Raw genomic sequence first — 19,735 nt, forward strand, 5'->3', positions numbered from 1 at the left:
TGGCATAATGTTCGAACTCCACGGCTGCTCGATATGCTTCAAACCCCAGTTTGTGTTTGATGGAAATAAGCAGAGCCTTTTCGATAGCATATATGCAAGGAACCACGGTTGACCAGTTCTCCTGTGGATCGAGATACCACCTTCCATCAGACTCACCTTGGGAAACGCCATGAAGAGATAAGGACCATTGGGGCAGTCACCTCTACATTAATGAGATGTTTTCACCTAATCTCTTCCACATTAAATGCTAATTGATTGGCCTAAATAGTGAAAACACCCCCAAAAGTCCAATTTCATGATGAAAGAGTGGCAGAGCAGAAGAGTGATGGGACAAATATACCCCAAATCCAGCGGGGAACGAGCTAACTGGGGAGAGAAAGAAGGAAAAAATGTCTATAAAAGGAGGGGAGGTGCAACAGATGGGGGGATTCAGAAAAATTGAGAGAAAAGATTTATATAAGAACAAGAGAGAGAAAGTTGTAACAGTAGAATATGTCTAAGAGTTTTTAGCTTTTTAATCCTATCCCTCGTACCTTGGGAAAATTGTTCCTATATCAATAAAAGTCTTTTGTGATCCTTGTTATCTTTCAATCTGCTGTTTAGCTTTTCCATTGTGGAATTTCTGCCATCTCTTTAATAAATTAATTGTGTAAGTCATTTTGTTGTCACCATGGTTGTTTTTTGACCCCCACACTCCTTATAATCCAAATCAATATCTAAATTAATAACTTAATTAATAATTATTAAAATAGAATGTTTTCTATTTCACTTGAATTGTGGATGTGTGCAATTTACATCACAAATACTGTACAATTCACATCAAAATTTGAAATCTCACAACTAATATGATAATTTTTAAACAATAAATTTATATGGTAAAGGAATGTTAAAAAATGATTGCAAATTAATACTGAGTTTTATAGTTCAATAATTGTTTAATTCTTCCATCCAAAATAACACACACACACATTGATAATTCAATAGTCGGGAAAAATAAGATTTGAATTCTAGACGTCTTTGTTGAAAATACCAAGAGATATTCATTGCGTTACAAAGCTCTTGGTGACAAAAGAACCTATACTTTCAACAACTTAAATTTTGAGTTTTTTTTTTTTAAATTTTTTTATTTTTTATTTATTAAATGATAGTATTTGAACCTATAAATCTGACATAAATTCAAATTATATCATATTTTTTTAATTAAAAAAAGTTGTGAAATAAATTTTGGGTTTCACTTTATATTTTTAAACCTTTATCTAATTTATAGTGACCAAAAACAAAAAAAAAAAAGGTCAATAAATATTGTCAGTAGTTTGCTTTCTACCCTTTACCAAGCTCTACATTCTTTTTAGCTTCAACTGCCTGTAAAATAAACACAAGAAAAGATGGGAAGAAAAAGGAACAAATAAGAGAATAGGTGTAAGTTATATTTAACTCCAGTGTCTAGAATAATCCCAACAATAAGTAGACAAGAAAACAGTACACGACACATTTTGGTGATTACAAATAAAAGAGTGAAGGAAATGCTTTTGCTTCATGTTCAGTTAATGTATTGCATCACTTTTCCACCCTAGGATTCAGCTCTAAATGTAGTGTTTGGATGCTTCTAGAGTCATGTTCAATCTAACTGTAACACAATTTAAAGATGTAAAATATGCTTCCCCAAATGTCTGATTGATGATGTTAGAGATTAGACAACGATAATTAAAGCATAGAAAACAGAAGGGAGAAACAAATTACACCTATGAGCTCGTACTTCCCTAGTGACATTCCCATGGTTTATAAAGCTTGCACTTCTTGACCCCATCATATGTCAGCTTCTAAACAAACCCACCCCCCCAAAAAATAAAAAAAAATCCTATTATTAACTACAACAGATCAGGCTAACAGGTCAACCAGACCAGCAGCCTTCACCCATCTAGCACTGCAGCTCTGGAATTTTGAATGCAGAGTGCATATGTTTCCTCAATTTAAAGCAATGTTGAAGCTCGCCCCAGAACTACTATGATAAAGTATTCGAGTTACCGTCTGAAACAAATGCTAACTGAAGAGACCCACCCATTTCGAGTAATTTCACAAGGGAATTAGTTGTACAAAGCCAGAGATATCATTTGGTGTATGAATTGTTGCTAAACATATAAACAAGAAATACGGAAAACAGATATCATCTCTCACCTGATCATACAGAAGTTCTATCTGTTGAGCTTGATGCAGAACATGGGTGGACATAAGGTGATTCAATGCTGACATTTCCACCATCTTAGTTTCAGTTTCTTGAACTCCATCCAGAAGACTAGTTAACTATACCTGCATAAAGAGCAACGGCAAGCAGCTTTAACTTTAGGACGACCTCAGCTAGAATTGAACAAGAGAAGAAACACGATTATGGGTGGTTTTAAACAAATGTGATCAGAGAGCCACTAATTTGGTTACCTGAAGGGCACGTGTTTCATCATCCAAAAGCTGCTGCTGGACTCTTAGATGGTCAGGTTGAAATTCATCAGGCTCCTTGAAATCTGACATATTTGATTTAGAGGTATCAGCAGAATTTGAATTGGCATTATGGTGGAGTTTTCTTCTAGGCATTGCTCTATTAATGGCATCTTGGAAGCGTATGGCTCTTAGCTGATCAAATTGCATTGTGACTGACAGTGGCGACTCCAGGAATTTTGTCCAGGGTGTTCCTATTCCACTTTGAAAAAATTTCGGGTAATTTCAGTCTGTTTTGGGACGTTTTGATAAATATCAACCGAAATTCAAGATTTGGCCCGCATGAAGTTTGTGTTTAAAAAAAAAAAAATGTTCTTAAAACCAAAACAAATTTGCATTCTGTACACCGAAAAATCTCAAAAGGAAAAAAAAAAAATGAAAGATGAAACAAATTTCCATTCTCCACAACAGAGTAACTTTATACAATATAGGGGCCTCTCTCTTTTTAGTAGGTAAATCCTTTTGTACATTTCATGAAAGATGAAGCTGCATAGTTATTAGACTACACTTATATTTTTTTAAATCAATTCTTTGCAGGTTAGTACTTTCATTGAAGCATGCCAAGAACAAATTGATATTATAAAAAATAGCATAAAAAATGAAGAAGCAAACTCCAAGGGCTGGCTTGGTGTAAGAGCAGTATTAGATAATACTAATGCCGATACTATAGCGCATGTGGTATGTTTTTTTTTTTTTTTTTTTTTTTTTTTTTCTAATTTTTACTAAATCTATTTATCTTTTATTGGAGTTGTGCTGGGTTTGGACAGATCTTCCTTTTTAAAAGTCTGGTCTCACCTGATCTAGAGGTGGCCAGTTAGATTATTTTTACCACTTTGTGAGTTCCAATTCATGTTTTCATTGATACCCTTGTCTATCTCAATTGGCTTATCTTCTCTGATTCTGAAACCCTACTTCTAACTGCCCTAGATGTTGTGGTTATAGGACCACTTGTCTTGTTTTCATTATTTCCCAAGGTTAACTTTGCCTAATGAGTAGCTGATATTTTTTCACGAGTCATCAGGGATTTTTTAATACTGATTAATAATGTTTTTTTCCTGTCATATCTGATAGATTAATTTTCTTATTATATTTTCTTGAGCTGCAGGTTTTAATTTTAAGTGGAGAGACTTCATTCAGTCAGTAGACAAGGGTATCAATGAAAACATGAATTGGAACTCACAAAGTGGTAAAAATAATCTAACTGGCCACCTCTAGATCAGGTGAGACCAGACTTTTAAAAAGGAAGATCTGTCCAAACCCAGCACAACTCCAATAAAAGATAAATAGATTTAGTAAAAATTAGAAAAAAAAAAAAAAAAACATACCACATGCGCTATAGTATCGGCATTAGTATTATCTAATACTGCAATTACACCAAGCCAGCCCTTGGAGTTTGCTTCTTCATTTTTTATGCTATTTTTTATAATATCAATTTGTTCTTGGCATGCTTCAATGAAAGTACTAACCTGCAAAGAATTGATTTAAAAAAATATAAGTGTAGTCTAATAACTATGCAGCTTCATCTTTCATGAAATGTACAAAAGGATTTACCTACTAAAAAGAGAGAGGCCCCTATATTGTATAAAGTTACTCTGTTGTGGAGAATGGAAACTAGTAAAACAAAGCAATTAAGCACTTGGTACAAAAATTAAAACAGGGTCAACCTGAAATAAACTACAATATGTGTTATATATACATATAACTGACTTGCAAAGCCACATTGAATGCCTGACACATGTAATTCTTCAATAATCTGTGTGGAAGAAAAACATGTATCACAAAAACATAAGCATCTGTTTCTATTGTTTTAGATTATAAAGTGATTTCCATATGTTGTCAGAGATAATAGAATGACTTAGAAAAGGGTTTCTGAGGATAACTTTCACAACTTACTTCATGTTCAATGCTATCTCTTTCCTGATCAGTTGTGTGACAAAGATCCACATAATCCTTTCAATGTTTCAACATAAACTGTTCCAAAGCTTCGATGCTTTCTAGCTAATAGATGATATAGAGAAGAGTTAACAACAAACTATATGTAAATGTTCAAATGCTCCCTTTCCATCAGGGGAAAAAAAAAAACCTGGAAATCCTTGCGTATCAATTTTTTTTTGCTGATTTCTAGTGAACCAATTCCCTTAACCAAAGTAAAGGGGAACAGAAAAATAAAGGACTCTATCAATATTGAATGTACCGTCTTCAGTGCAGCTTTAGTGAAAGCTGACCTTGCTGAGTTTTATGAATAATGAAAGACGTCAAAATGGCTGCCAATTTTTACTGCCAAAAACAACAACACCTCGCTTAGGAAAAGGGGAAAAAAATAGTTTATTTGTTGTCAAGGTAACAAATTATGTATTACATGCACAGGCCATGTCACTTACAGGGACATCAAGATATAGAATTTCACAATAAATAAAGATACAAGCAGATTTTGACTGGTTTCTAATAAATACACATCAGAGATAGCAAAGAAAAAATTTCTAGGGAATAACAAAAGAACAAAACAAACAACTTATATCTTTACACCAACATTATAAGTTTATAACCAAAACCTTTTCCCCAGAACTCCATCATGCCAAAAGTTTCCATCACAGGAAACACATCATATAAATAATTAGAGAAAAAATGAATCCAAATGATAAACGAACCTCGCTATATTCCAAAGAAAGAGCAGTCTTCCTTACAGCATCCTTCAGATCCTCAGTCCTGTCTCTAACTCTCGACATTCTTCATCAACCAACTCAGAAAAAAGCCTCTAAAAGCTTCAGCAGCAGCATACTACAGACAGCACAAAAGCAAAAAGGAAAGGGAAAATTACATTAATCCCCTTGAATATTATGCTGGTTTCATTAAACCCTGGATTTCTAATAGTTGCCACTAAAACCCAATATAACCTAGAAAGGTTATCTGTTGACTGTTGGATTTCATAAAAGAAGGGAGTTCCTCTAAAGTATATTAAGACAATGAAAGACTATTATGATGATAAGTTTGCATAACTAGCAGAAGCATCAGTATCACACTTGAATTTCTAATCACAATAAGTTTGCATAAAGGTTCAACTTCAAGTCCTTATCTCTTTGCATTGGTTATGGAAGAACCCCTTTTTTTTAATTTTTTATTTTAACATAGGGAACCTTTCTATATAAGAGCCCTTTGGAATCGCCTCTAACTAGTAAAACCTACAGGCAATTGAACCCACCAGCTAGAACCAGTTCCCTGGTAATCCAAAGGCATTCACCCTTGACAAGCTAAGTAGTTTATGCTCATGCCCAGGAGCAATTGGTTACAAATGAACTTACTACTTTACTAGACCTATCCTAGATAACTGGAATGGAAGTGCACTTATGCATGCTGCTAAAGCATAAATAGAGCAAAAATCAAACAAATGCTCGGAATTCCATTCTTAATTTTTTTTTTTTTTTTAATCCATGGCACAATCAGATTGACACTTTCATGTTTAAAACACAATTCGTCACTAAAATATAGCATTGCATACAAACATATATACATATATAGAAAGAGAGACAAAAAATGAAAGAGAGAGAGAGAGAGAGAGAGAGAGAGAGAGAGATAAAGATGAAAAATTCAATTACCTTTTAATTTCAAAAGCTTTCAGACGCAGACAAGGAAAACGATTAAACTGAATTTCAACAGGGGAGCTGAATTTCTTTTTTCCATTTGGCCTTAAATTTTTAACAATTTCGTTAGTGGTGATGTTTGCAAAACAAAGTGGAAAAATAGCATCTTGAGTTTCTAAGACTTAAGTTTCATGATAGAAATCGAGTCTTAAATGCTCGAGTTCCTAAGCTGGCAAACAAAAATTATCTATGTGGAATCCACGTTGAATTTGAGTTTATAATACTTGAGTTCCTCCTCTGCACTTCTTCTTTCTCATCTGCTTTTGTAGATTCTTCCCCCGTTTTTCAGATTGTCGTTCTGCTCCTTCGGATCTACCCTGTTTTTCAGATCAATCTGCATTCTCCAAATCTCTGTTTTTCTTCTTCGGATCTGCATTTTCCAAATCGTTTCTCCGGATCCGCATTTTCCAGATCGTTCTTCTTCTTCCTTCGGATCTGGTTCTTCAGTTCTTCAGATCGTCTTCATCTTCATGCATTTTCCAGATTGTGTTTTCCAGATCATGTCTTTAGATCTGCGTTTTCTAGATCATTCTTCTTCTTCCTTCGGATCTGGTTCTTCGGTTCTTCAAATTGTCTTCACCTTCATCTTCATTCTTCAGATACTTCTATAGAACTCAAGTCTGAGAAACTTGAGTTCCACGTGAATAAATTACTCCACCTCAACACTAGAACTCGAGTCTTTGAGGCTCAAGTTTGTCACCGAACTCAAGCTTCACAAACTTGAGATGTTAGTTTTCTAAATGGTTTCAAAACCTTGCTAACTAACGATATTCTCTCCCAAAATTATGCTAGCTTGCAAATTACCTCTAGGGGAGCTCTGATCTCTCTTGATGTAACAGTGTCATTTCTGCTTTAAGTGCTTTTTTTTTTTAATAAAATTTTTAATTTCACTATTTCTTTAATTGTTCTAAATCATAAGATTCAATGTGTAACCCTTGCTAAGTATAAGGTTTAAAATGTATTTTTGCCTCTAAAGGCATGTTAAGTTGGAAATCTAGAGTTTTTCAAAACAAAAAAAAAAAAGGTTGGAAATCTAGAGGGATGTCTAAGAAAAGGAAAATGCTAGTGTTACTAGCAATTTTTTTTACAAATTTTTAAGAAAAAGGATTTAGGTTAAGCAGGTAAAAAATAGAGTATATGAACAATAAGTTTAGTACACAAATTTACAATGATTGAGGAATTGTAAAACATGAAGTCAAGAGAAACCAAAGAGTCTTAAATCAATAATTCATAAAAGGATGAAGAGGTCAAATAAGATTTTAATCATAGATAAAGAGCAAGTGAAGAAGTGCATTGTATGGAGGACTACAAAGATTGGAACTCACCCTCTTTTTTCCCAACTTAAGGTTAAGGGGGGGGGGGGGGGGAATACGCCAAGTTTTGCTTTAGCCTAAAGAAGGCATGAGAGAGAAATTGAAATGAAACTAAATGCAAATTATTGTAAATTACTCCTTCCATCCAAAAATTGTTGGTCATGTTAAGCAAATCCAATTTTTTAGGGAACATCATTTAATGAGTTTTCTTTTAGTTTAAAATTATAAATGTTTTCAAACTACCATCATTAATTTAAGGGTAATTCTATGGTACCCCCTAAAAAAAGAGGGGGTACAATACCCACTAATAGGTAACCTGCTATACCAGGTTACTTTTTTCTCACATTTGACTGTTCTATCATCATATTATGCAGTTCCAACATCACATGTGACAGTTCTTTTCTCACATTTGATGGTGTCCTTACTTTTTTCTCACATTTGACGGTTCCATTCTCACATTGTGCAGGTCCAACATCACATGTGACAGTTCTTTTGTCACATTTAGTGGTTCCTTTACTTTTTTCTTACATTTGATGGTTCTATCTTCACATTGTATAGTTTGAACATCATATGTGACAGTTCTTTTCTCACATTTGGTGGTTCCCTTACTTTTTTTTTCTCAAATTTGACAGTTCCATCCTCACATTGTGCAATTTCAACATCACAAATGACAATTCTTTTGTCATATTCGGTAGTTCCCTTTTTTTTTCCTCACATTTGATGGTTCTATTGTCACATTGTGAAGATCCAATATCACATGTGACAGTTCTTTTGTTACATTTAGTAGTTCCCTTACTTTTTCTCATATTTGACGGTTCCATCTTCACATTGTGCAGTTCCAACATCAAATATGACAGTTCTTTTCTCACATTTGGTGGTTCCTTTATTTTTTTTCTCATATTTAACAGTTCCATCTTCATATTGTGCAGTTCCAATATCACATGTGACAGTTCTTTTCTCACATTTGGTGGTTCCCTTACTTTTTTCTCACATTTGACGGTTTCATTTTCACATTGTGTAGTTCTAACATCACACATGACAGTTCTTTTGTCACATTCAGTAGTTCCATTTTTTTCTTCTCACATTTGACTGTTCTATATTCACATTGTGCAGTTCCAACATCACATGTGACAATTCTTTTGTCACATGTAGTGGTTCCCTTACTTTTTTCTCACATTTGATAGTTTCGTCCTCACATTATGCAGTTCTAACATTACATGTAACAATTCTTTTCTCATATTTAGTGGCCCCCTTATTTTTTTCTCACATTTGACAGTTCTATCCTCATATTATGCAGTTCCAATATCACATGAGACAGTTCTTTTCTCACATTTGGTGGTTCCCTTATTTTTTTTTTTCTCACATTTGATAGTTCTATTATCACATTATGCAGTTTTAATATCACATTTGATAGTTCTTTTGTTACATATAGCAGTTCATTTTTTTTTTCTCAAATTTGATGGTTCCATTATCATATTAAGCAGTACCAACATCACATCTGCTCTATTTTTGTCACATGTGACAGTTCTTTTGTCACATTGGGTGGTTCCCTTAATTTTTTATCACATTTGATAGTTTCATCCTCATATTGTACAGTTCCAACATCACATATGATAGTTCTTTTGTCACATTCGGTGGTTCTTTTATTTTTTGTCACATTTGACAGTTCCATCTTCATATTGTGCAGTTCCAACATTACATGTGACAGTTCTTTTCTCACATTCGATGGTTCCCTTACTTTTTTCTCACATTTGATGCTTACATCTTTACATTGTGTAGTTTCAACATTACATTTGACAGTTCTTTTGTTACATTTGGTGCTTCCCTTATTTTTTTCTCACATTTGATGGTTCCATCGTCACATTGTGCAGTTCCAACATCACATTTGGCAGTTCTTTTGTTACATTTAGTAGTTCCTTTATTTTTTTCTTAAATTTGATGGTTCCATTATTACATTGTGCAGTTCCAATATCAAATTTGACCATACTTTTCTCACATTCGGTGGTACTTTAACTTTTACTCATATTTGATAGTTGCATCGTCACATTGGGTAGTATCAATATCACATGTGACCGAAATGACCTCGAAAACTTTAGAAAGGACTGAAATACCCTTGAAACCTAAAAAATGACCAAAATACCTCCAATTCCCTCTAAAATTACCGAAATATCCTTAGAACCTAAAAAATGACCGAAATGACCTTGAAACCTAAAAAATGACTAAAATACCCTTAGAAAAAAAAAAGAAAAAAAGAGCGTAATGCCCTCATTATCTAGAGAATGCTTGAAATACCCTTAGAAACTTAAAAAATGACCAAAATACAACTAAACAAATTATTGAAATGATCCTAAAACTAAGAAAAGGACCGAAATACCCTCAAAACATAAAAATGTCCAAAATACCCCCAAATTTTCTCTAAAATGACCAAATCCCCCCAATTAACCAAAATTATCTTCTAGTTAACACTATTAAGATTTTTGTTTAAAATCTAATAAAAGTTTGATTATTTACTTCTACTTATTTTTATTTTTATTTTTTCACACTTTTTTTGTCAAGCATTTGGTATGAGTCGTGTGACCTATCATCATCAATAACACGATTACATTATGTTTCCAAAATAAAATGCCATACTTGGATACCTAAATTTGGATTTGGATTTGGATTTAAAATCAATAAAATGTTTTTTCCAATTATTATTTTTCTTAAACCTTATAGATTTTAATTTTAGTAACATTTTTTAATAAATACATGAGGTAATGAAAAAGCTATTGATAATTAATTGACAAGATGTTGACTAAAAATCTGTCATCATAGCCAACTAAAAAAATGTCTTGCCAACTATTGTCAACTAAAATGTACTATATCAACAGAAAGAGAGAACCCAAATGCATGAACTTTTTCACAACATTTAAAATTTCAAATTAAAAAATTGTTTTGAAGTTCTTAACAGCTAAAAGCTTCTATATCAAGAGAGACGATAAAGTATCCAAAATATGTGTCTTTTACACAAAATTCAAAAGAACAAACTAGCACTCAATTTTTTTTTTTCAATAATTATTTTTTTAAATCCTTTAGCATTTTAATTTTAGTAATATTTTTAATACATACATGCAATAAACAAAAAAGCCATTGTTTGACTCCTCATATTTTGCAACATAAGCTTTGGAACCTCAACAAATTTCCATATCACCAATATTATTCATTTAAGTTTTATCAAAAAAAAAAAAAAAAAAAACCACCTCTCTCCCTCTTTCATTTTCGCATAGCTAAAATGCAGGGCCTTCACCTCCCACCTCTCTCCCTGACATAGAGGCCTTCACCTTTCACCTTTCTCTTCTTGTCAGTCACCTCAAACCCTTCTCTCTCCATTGTTTTCATAAGCAGTAGTTTGTGGACAAATAATCACAAACAAGATTCACATTGCAAATCCTTCCATTCATAAGCAGGTTTGAATTTATTTTCATTAAACTTAGCCAAGCAAGATACAATTTTGAGTAAACTTTGTACTTTTGAAAGTATAACCATCACAAAAAGGATTGTTGTCCTTACTTAATTGATTTGCATTTCTCCCAGGTTGATGCTTAGGGCAGTAAACTTTGGCCATTTGAACATATAACCATCACATGGAGTACATTGGTTGCATTTCTCCCAAGTCTTTTCTACCATCTTTCTTTACAACTCTAGCTATTTTGGAGAATACAAGTTCAACTGAATGTCAAGGCTACATCTTCTAACACACATGATCTCATAAATCTCTTTCAAAAAAAAAAAAAAAAAAAATTAGAACTACAAAGAAAAGTTCATTAAAAATACATACCAATTATGTTCATTAGAAATAAAAAGAGAGAAGTTCATTAGAAATGGTTTTAATCTTTTAACCAAAGGGTCTTGAAAATATATCTTTCAACAAATGTCCTAGATGGCATTTCACCTTGGACCTTACTAGTGGTGAGAAATCAAGGTATTCTATTCTATCCCAGGTGTGAGTCACTTTGCCAAGCATATAACAATAATAGAGGAATTGTTCTTAAAAGACAACATTCATCCATAGTTCTTTAGACTACACATATTCATGTTCTTATGGGCTCCACCTTATTCTATTTCATGTCCTCTTGGTTACAACTTCCCAAGTTGGCAACACAAATTACAGAGAGGCCTACTTGGCCTTGATTTAGCCAACAATATATAATGTGAAATTTTTAATTTCGAGACCATAAAATATTTGAAGCAATAGTAAAGCTCTATGCACATTAAAACCTAAAAATGACAATAAAAATGTTATACAACCACTCTATTTGCTTGATTTGAAACCCATTGATTTTAAAATTAATAGATCTAAAAAAGCCTTGATTTGAAATCCATTGATTTTTAAATTCCTTATTTGGGTCTTTTTATACAATGAAGGATTTGAAATTCCATTGTTTGGATACCTAAAATTGGATTTGGATTTGGATTTAGATTTGGATTTAAGATCAATAAAATAATTTTCCCAATTATTATTTTTCTTAAACTTTCTACATTTTAATTTTAGTAACATTTTTTAATAAATACATGAGGTAATGAAGAAGCCATTGATAATCCAATTGCCAAGATGATGACTAAAAATCTGTCATCTCAACCAACTATTTTTTCTTTTTTTGCCAACTATTGACAACTAAAATGTTCAATATCAACATAAAGAGAGAACCCAAATGCATGAGTTTTTTCACAACATTTAAAACTCAAATTAAAAAATTGTTTTAAAGTTCTTAACTGCTAAAAAGTTCTATATCAAGAGAGACGATAAAGTATCTAAAATATGTGTTTTTTACACAAAATTCAAAACAAAGAGACCATTGATACACCAATTGGCAAGATAATGACTAAATATCTTCCATCATAGCCAACTAAAACAATATCCTGCCAACTCTTGCCAACTAAAATATTTTAGAGAGAGAGAGAGAGAGTATCCAAAATACATGGGTTTTTTTTTTTTTTTTTTAACAACATTCAAAATCTCAAACTAAAAAACTATTTTGAAGTGGACCTTTTCTACTCTTTTTTCTTTGGCAAGGCTCAATCGCATAACTTATTGATAACAAATGTTGACATGTTGTTTTGCAATAGAAGAATTCATCACTTTTCTCCTTCCTCAGTCATAAATTCAACTGCATCGTCCATATTTTTTGCACCAATGCCAGTAGCTCTATCCCTCCCACACAAGATCTTAGTGTCCTTCAATTGTCAATAACTTTGTTTTTATATCACATGCTTTTGTATTTTTCTAAGGAGAAAAAAAAAAGAAGCTATGAGTTAACTTAAATAAAATAAATTGGACAATAAAACAAAGGAAAGGGGAAAAAAATAAAAGAAAGAGCAGGACATTATGTGATGATTATATTAGTGATAAACTTATATTTAATAGCTAGCAATCTATACCCACAACATGGTAAGCACATCAAAAGACAATTGTAAGCACATCAAAAGACAAGTTTATATATAAGTGTGTGCATAATAGTTTTCTCATTGAAGTTACTTGGAGAGACTGGATTTCTTCAGTTTTAGCAACTAGATAGCAAGGTGCTAATCCTACCAGTAAACTGTTAAATATACCAAATAGCATCATTAAACCATTAAATTGCACTAATTGAATACAGAAGACTACAATGCAATTCGCTCAAGTTTCAAAAAATATTTAAAAGATTCTAGATTATGAAACTTGACTGAATAATGAAAAAGTTTAAAAACAAAATGAGTAATGCTATTTTCAGTGGGTTTCTCACTTGTAAGATAATCCTCATTCAAGCAAAGTTTTCACTAGGAAATGAATATCATGGGAAAGGAAGGGTAAAAAAGCCTAAGCAATAATACCCTATGAATTTTAAAAATTATAGAAATCAGTACATTACATGCAGTAGATAGAGTATGTTAATCCTGCAATCACTTCACAACGTACAAGTCTGCATAAATGTCCTCTCCTGCTGACTTAGAAGTCAATGTGAAAGATATATCAATCCCTGCAATCACTTTGAGTAGGCCTTGTACCACAACAGCCAAGTGAGCACTAGTCCTAGAAGTGAGCCAAAATTTTTCATTCCTCCATGTTAGGACATATGTGATTTGATGTTAGGAACATATGTCAACATTTTATGTAATTGGCTAATCCTTTGACAAAACGCACTTTACTTGTAATTGGGTAGATCTAGGATGTGTTTAATGCTTTAAAAAACAAGATTTCAAGTTCAAGTGTTAAAGCCATGCAAGTCTGTCCAAGAATCAAGTGAGAAAGTGTAGGATTTTAAAGCTCGACAGCTAGCATCTATCAAGGTTTAAAAGTTGCTGAAACTCGTGGCTCGACAGCTAGCTCGATAGATGGCTATCTATTGAGATTTATGAAATTCAGTTTTTCAGAGTTGATTTCAATCCAATCCATGGGTATATGTTTGAGCTTTCTTTTCTCACAACACTAAACATATATAAGGATTATTTTGAGGGTCGTAAAAGGTTACAGAAGTTGCACAAGAGCACAATTCCACAAGTGTGAAGAAAAGTGTGACCGGAAACCTAATGGCCCTAGTTCTTCTTTTTCTTGAAGAAGCTGCTGTGTTTGTACACTGTAGGGTTTTGTAACCAAGCAACTTCATGATCTTCATTGTGTGATGAATTGAAGAACTTTGTAACCAACATCCTTCTCAAGTTAGTGATTAAGTCGCGTATTGGGATCCGCGCATTTGGTTAGTCATGTACTAGGAGTCGTGCATTAAAAAGGAGAGACTGTCACTACATAATAAGTCCAATTGGGTATTAGGGTAAGGGTTCAACTGTAGATTGGTATAAGGTACTGGGATTCTTTTACTTGTAACTGTTTGTTTTGATAATAGTGGATTCTAGGATGTGGTGACCTTAAAATCACCCGATGGGGTTTTGCCTCAGTGGTTTTCCCCATTCGTAAACAAATCACCCGTGTCATTTAATTTCCGTTACATTTAGTTATTTGGTGATTTGTTTGTGCTACCACACGTTTTGCATGTTAATTAACTTAATTAATTCACTTGACTAAATTAATTGGTTAATTTATCACAAGGGGTCAATACATTTTTGGCCTATCAAGTGGTATCAGAGCAGACACACTCTGATTAGGGTTAATCTTTGTTGTGTGATCCATTGACCCTTGTTTGTCATGGATAGAGGACAGTCTCTTATTATACCTCCTTTATTCTACGGAAGCGTCGGTCGACTAGGATGATGCTAAGATCAAGGTGGCAAACTTTAGCAGTAGGGCACTGAATGCTCTATTCAGCGCAGTCACTAATGAGGAATTCAAGAAGATATCCTCCACTAAAATTTCTAAGGGAGCATGGACCATTCTCTAGACAACCTATGAAGGAACTAAGGTTGTCAAGGATTCAAAGTTTCAGAGGCTCACTACAAGCTTTGAAGAGATCAAGATGAAGGAGGATGAGTCGTTTGATGAGTTCTATGCCAAGCTTAAGAACACAGTAAACTCAGCCTTTAATTTTGGGGAAACCATTCTTGAACCCAAGATTGTGAGAAAGGTGCTCAGATCTCTACCCGAGAGATTCCGTGCCAAGATCACTACCATTGAGGAATCAAAGGACATCGACAAAATTCCTTTGACTGAGCTAGTTGGAAATCTGTAGACCTATGAGTTGGGTTTGACAAGGATCGGGAAATCAAGGAAGATCAAGATGGAGGAGGATGAATCGTTTGATGAGTTCTATGCCAATCTTAAGGACATAGTAAACTCAGCCTTTAATCTTGGGGAAACCATTCTTGAACCCAAGATTTTAAGAAAGGTACTCAGATCTCTACTTGAGAGATTCCATGCCAAGATCACTACCATTTAGGAATCAAAAGACATAGACAAAATTCCTTTGACTGAGCTGGTTGGAAATCTGTAGACCTATGAGTTGGGTATAACAAGGATCGGGAAATCAAGGAAGAGCAAGAGTACGGTATTGAAGGCTAAGAGCAGTGACACTGATGAGTCTTCAAACGATGAAGATTCTAAGATGAAATCCTATATCACGAGGTAGTTCAAAAAGTTTATGAAGAATACCAATGCGAAAGGATTTGATAAAGACCAAAAGCAATCTAGTTCCTCACAGTTCAAGAACCAAGATAAAGGCAAAAAGGATGTTAGGGATGGTGGTCAGTACACTGTTCCCTTAGGAACAAAGTGCTTTGGGTGTCAAGGTTTCGGTCACATGGAACAAGAATTCCCTCCTTATTTCAAGACCATTGAAAAAAAGCAAGGCACTTGTTGCTACCTTGAGCGACACTGAGCCTAAGGATGACTCCGATAATGAGGATGATGGAATTCTAAATAGCTCCATTGCCACTGTAAATCCTACTGAGGGAATTGTTGAAGATATGGATGAAGAAGAGGAATTGGTGGAGTCTAAGTTTAAGAAGATGGATGAACAAAATGACATTCACACAACTTATGCAAAGCTATACAAGGTCTCCGAAAAGCATGCGAAGTTGTATAGGTTAGTCACCAAGAAACTTAGTGATGTGGAGCTTGAACGAGAAGAAATCTCCACAAAGTTTGATGAAACTAATCAGACTATTAGAGCACTAAGGTTTGAGAACAATTTATTGGCTGAGAAGACTAAGAAGCTTGAGGCAGAACTATTCCAAGTTAGAGCACGGTTGGAAAGGACTTCAAGAGCTAAGCTCGATGAGATGCTCAGTCTTCAGAAATCTACTTCCAATCGAACTGGTTTAGGGTATGATTTCTCTTCTCCTAGTATTGCTTCTACTAGTGCTACAGTTTTGGTTTCTCCTGCTAATAATATTGAAACTGAGAACAATGATGTTAAAAATGAATTAGCTAGTGCGAATATAGACAAGGGTAAATCTATCTTAAGACCACCCCTAAGCTTGATAAGAAAAAGATTAAGAACCCTAGGGCTAAGAAGGGAAACTCTCAAAAGCCTTAGCAGAAAAAGTAGCATTTCTGTCATCATTGTGGCGCAGCTGGACATACTCGACCTAATTGCTACAAGTGGTTAGCCACTCAAAAGAGCAACAACATGATCGCGTCGAGAGACCAGAATCAATTTCCATCCTCTTTTGCTCCTCTTGGAGATCTTCTCAAAACCCTCACATACCTTTTGAACTTGAACGGTTTTAATTCTTCCCCCTCACCGTCGGATCAAGGGTTTGCTAAATAGAAAGGTTCTTCCAAGGTGTGGAAGGAAAATGGCTCCAAGTAATTCTATCACTTCTTCTCTCTCCTTTTCTGGTTTTTGTTTTGCATTACTTGTGTGTTTTGCTTTATTGTTTTGAGTCAGTCTAGTTTTATGCATTGCTTTGTTTAACATGTTTTTGTTTGTTTATTTTTCAGTTTTGCTTTATTTTGTTTTTCATATAAAAATAAATAAATAAATTGAAAAATCAGAAAAATACAAAAACAGTGTGTGTATGTGTACATTGGTATTTGTGTACCTTAGATGGCCATTAAAACAAAGTTTTCTAAACTTTGTATCATTTGTAGTTTTTTTTTTTTTTTTTTTTTTGATAGCCAACATATCACTGGATTCATTGATAAGGACCAAAGTCCATTGCAATTACATCATTTTGAATTTGGAGTTCAATAATAGGGGGAGTATCCTCCACCCATATATTACAATCCACAACAAACAAGGCATTCCTAGTAAGAGAGTGTGCAGCCCCATTGATGTTTCTCCTAACGTGCTCAACCCTCCACGCCTTGAAATGACTTAAACACCACCTAGAGCCTTCAACAATCTTTTGGATAGCCAAAGCAGGAACAATATTCCCTTTAAGTGCTTCCATCACTAATTGAGAGTCCCCTTCCACCACTACCTCCTTCAAACCCAAGTCCCAAGCGAAGAGAATACCAATTTCAGCAACTTTTGCTTCGGCCTCTAAGGCACCCCAAGGCAGATTTATCTTCTTACAAAGTGCACCCATCATCTGGCCTTTCTCATTCCTAATTACCACACCAATTCCACAGCACCTCTGCTCCTTAAACACAACAGCATCCACGTTTACCTTATACATACCTTGAGGGGGAGGGGTCCAATGATGAACCCGAGTGGCTGGTTGAGTTTTTTGGCCCTCAGACAGCCATGCTACCCGGTACTCTTTCACATACATCCTTGCTTCCCTTTCAATGGTTTTTCCACTCTTACATGTGCCCCAAACCTGACAAAATTTCTATTATTCCACAGTAGCCATGCCGTGAAAGCAAACTTCTCCCAATCCATCTCCCCTGCAGATGTCATAAGCAGCCAAACCACATCAATGAAATCCTTGGGGGGGCGGTCTAGATTGCTAATCCTGAGCTTTGTCTCACTCCAAGCTTCTCTTGCTACTCTACATCCCCATAAGATATGACCCGAAGACTCACACTCCCCACACAAGTCACAATTGTCCTCCAAAATAACCTTTCGGTACTTAAGACAATGTTTTGTAGGCAGGACAATTTTGCAAGCACGCCATAAGAAGTGCTTAATTTTGTTTGGGCACTTTAAACTCCATACCAGCTTCTAAATCATCTCCATTTGGGATGTATCCGAGCAACCAGGTCTGCCATTACTACCCTTAGAGACCTCAAGGTATCAGACAACCACTTTGTAAGCACTCTTGACGGATAAGGTGCCATTGGGGGTGAAAGCCCACACTTGGGAGTCAACCGGGTTCATGGAACTTAAGGGAATGCTTAGGATGGCCTCTGCTTCTATAGGGAGGAAGATGCTTCTTACCAACTCACTTTTCCATTCTGCTTTTTCGTGTGCAATCAGGTTGGCCACGCACTCCCCAACATCCATTGTAGGCCTGGGAGAAATGATTCTGCCTAACCCCGAAGAAGTAAGCCACGTATCCTCCCAGATTTTGATACTCTTTCCATCACCCACACACCATCTAATTCCATCCCTAAGCACCGGTTTGGCTGCCATCAAGCTTCTCCAAATGTAGGAGGGTTTTTTCCCCACCTAAGCATCCAAAAAAGAAGTTTTTGCGAAATACTTCGCTTTGAGCACTCTGTGGATTAGAGAATCAGGTCTCTGCTGAATCCTCCAACCATGTTTGGCCAGAAGCGCAAGATTGAACGCTCTCAAGTCTCGAAAGCCCATACCCCCGTCCTTCTTTGGTTTGCACAAGTTTTCCCACGAAACCCAAGCTATCTTCTGAGCACTATCCTTCTTCCCCCACCAGAAACCCCCAACCAAAGAATTTATCTCCGAGCACAAAGTATCCGGAAGCTTGAAACAATTCATGGTGTAGGTAGGGGTGGCTTGTGCAACGGCCTTTATCAGGACTTCCCTACCGGCATTGGACAGTAACTTCCCCTTCCAACCCGCTATTTTTCTGCTTACATGGTCTTTGATACGATTGAAAGCCTTCTTCTTACCCCGTCCCACCATCGGAGGTAAACCCAAATATTTCTCATGTTGTTGTACAATCTGCGCACCAAACATATTCTTCACCCCATCTTGGATATCCCCCCTTGTGTTCTTGCTGAAAAACAAGGACGTTTTATCCTTGTTGATCTTCTGCCCCGACACCTTCTCATAGGTATCCAGAACCTCTGCCACCTGTTTACATTCCTCCAATGTAGCTCTACAAAATATTATACTATCGTCTGCAAAGAAGAGGTGCGAAACCATCAGAGCTTGTTTACTCACCCCCATTCCTCTTAGCAGCCCCATTGCCTCCTTCTTTCTAATCAACGCTGACAACCCTTCCGCACACAAAAGGAACAAATAAGGGGAGATGGGGTCGCCTTGGCGAAGCCCCCTAGAGGGTGTGATTTTCCCTCTTGGTTCACCATTGATAAGAATCTCATAAGACACCGTAGTAACGCACATCATGATAAGGGATATCCATCTCTCGCAAAAACCCATCTTTCTCATAATGGCCTCAAGATAGCCCCACTCTACCCGGTCGTAGGCTTTGCTCATGTCCAATTTAATGGCCATTAAGCCTTCCTTCCCTTTCTTCCTTTTCCCAATTGTGTGCATAGTCTCGAAAGCCACCACTACATTATCCGAAATTAGACGCCCCAACACAAAGGCACTCTGTGCATCAGTAATCACCTTATCAAGAATCCTTTTCAATCTATTCGCTAAAACCTTCGAAATCAACTTATAAATCACATTACATAGGCTAATTGGGCGATAATCCGTAATCTTTTGTGGATTTTTTATTTTCGGAATTAGACAAATATATGTATTATTAAAGTCCTTAGGCATTACCCCTGTATTCAAAGCTTGCAGCACACAATTTGAAACACAAACACCAACAATATTCCAATATTTT

The 19,735-nt window shown here is 35.3% G+C and overlaps 1 protein-coding gene and 1 pseudogene across 1 annotated transcript; both read right to left on the reverse strand.

Moving 5' to 3' along the window:
* Positions 1-1,231: 1,231 nt before the first annotated feature.
* LOC115975197 lies at positions 1,232-6,937 on the reverse strand (annotated as a pseudogene).
* Positions 6,938-16,987: 10,050 nt separating this feature from the next.
* LOC115962453 lies at positions 16,988-17,569 on the reverse strand. The gene has a single exon (XM_031081292.1). It carries the CDS (start codon positions 17,567-17,569, stop codon positions 16,988-16,990), a length of 582 nt encoding a protein of 193 aa, XP_030937152.1.
* Between the last annotated feature and the right edge of the window lie 2,166 nt (positions 17,570-19,735).

Source organism: Quercus lobata, chromosome 2, assembly GCF_001633185.2.
Source record: "Quercus lobata isolate SW786 chromosome 2, ValleyOak3.0 Primary Assembly, whole genome shotgun sequence".
Lineage (NCBI taxonomy): Eukaryota > Viridiplantae > Streptophyta > Magnoliopsida > Fagales > Fagaceae > Quercus > Quercus lobata.

Coding starts and splice junctions, on each gene's coding strand:
- LOC115962453 (XM_031081292.1), bottom strand. CDS start 17,569: ATGTATGTGAAAGAGTACCGGGTAGCATGGCTGTCTGAGGGCCAAAAA.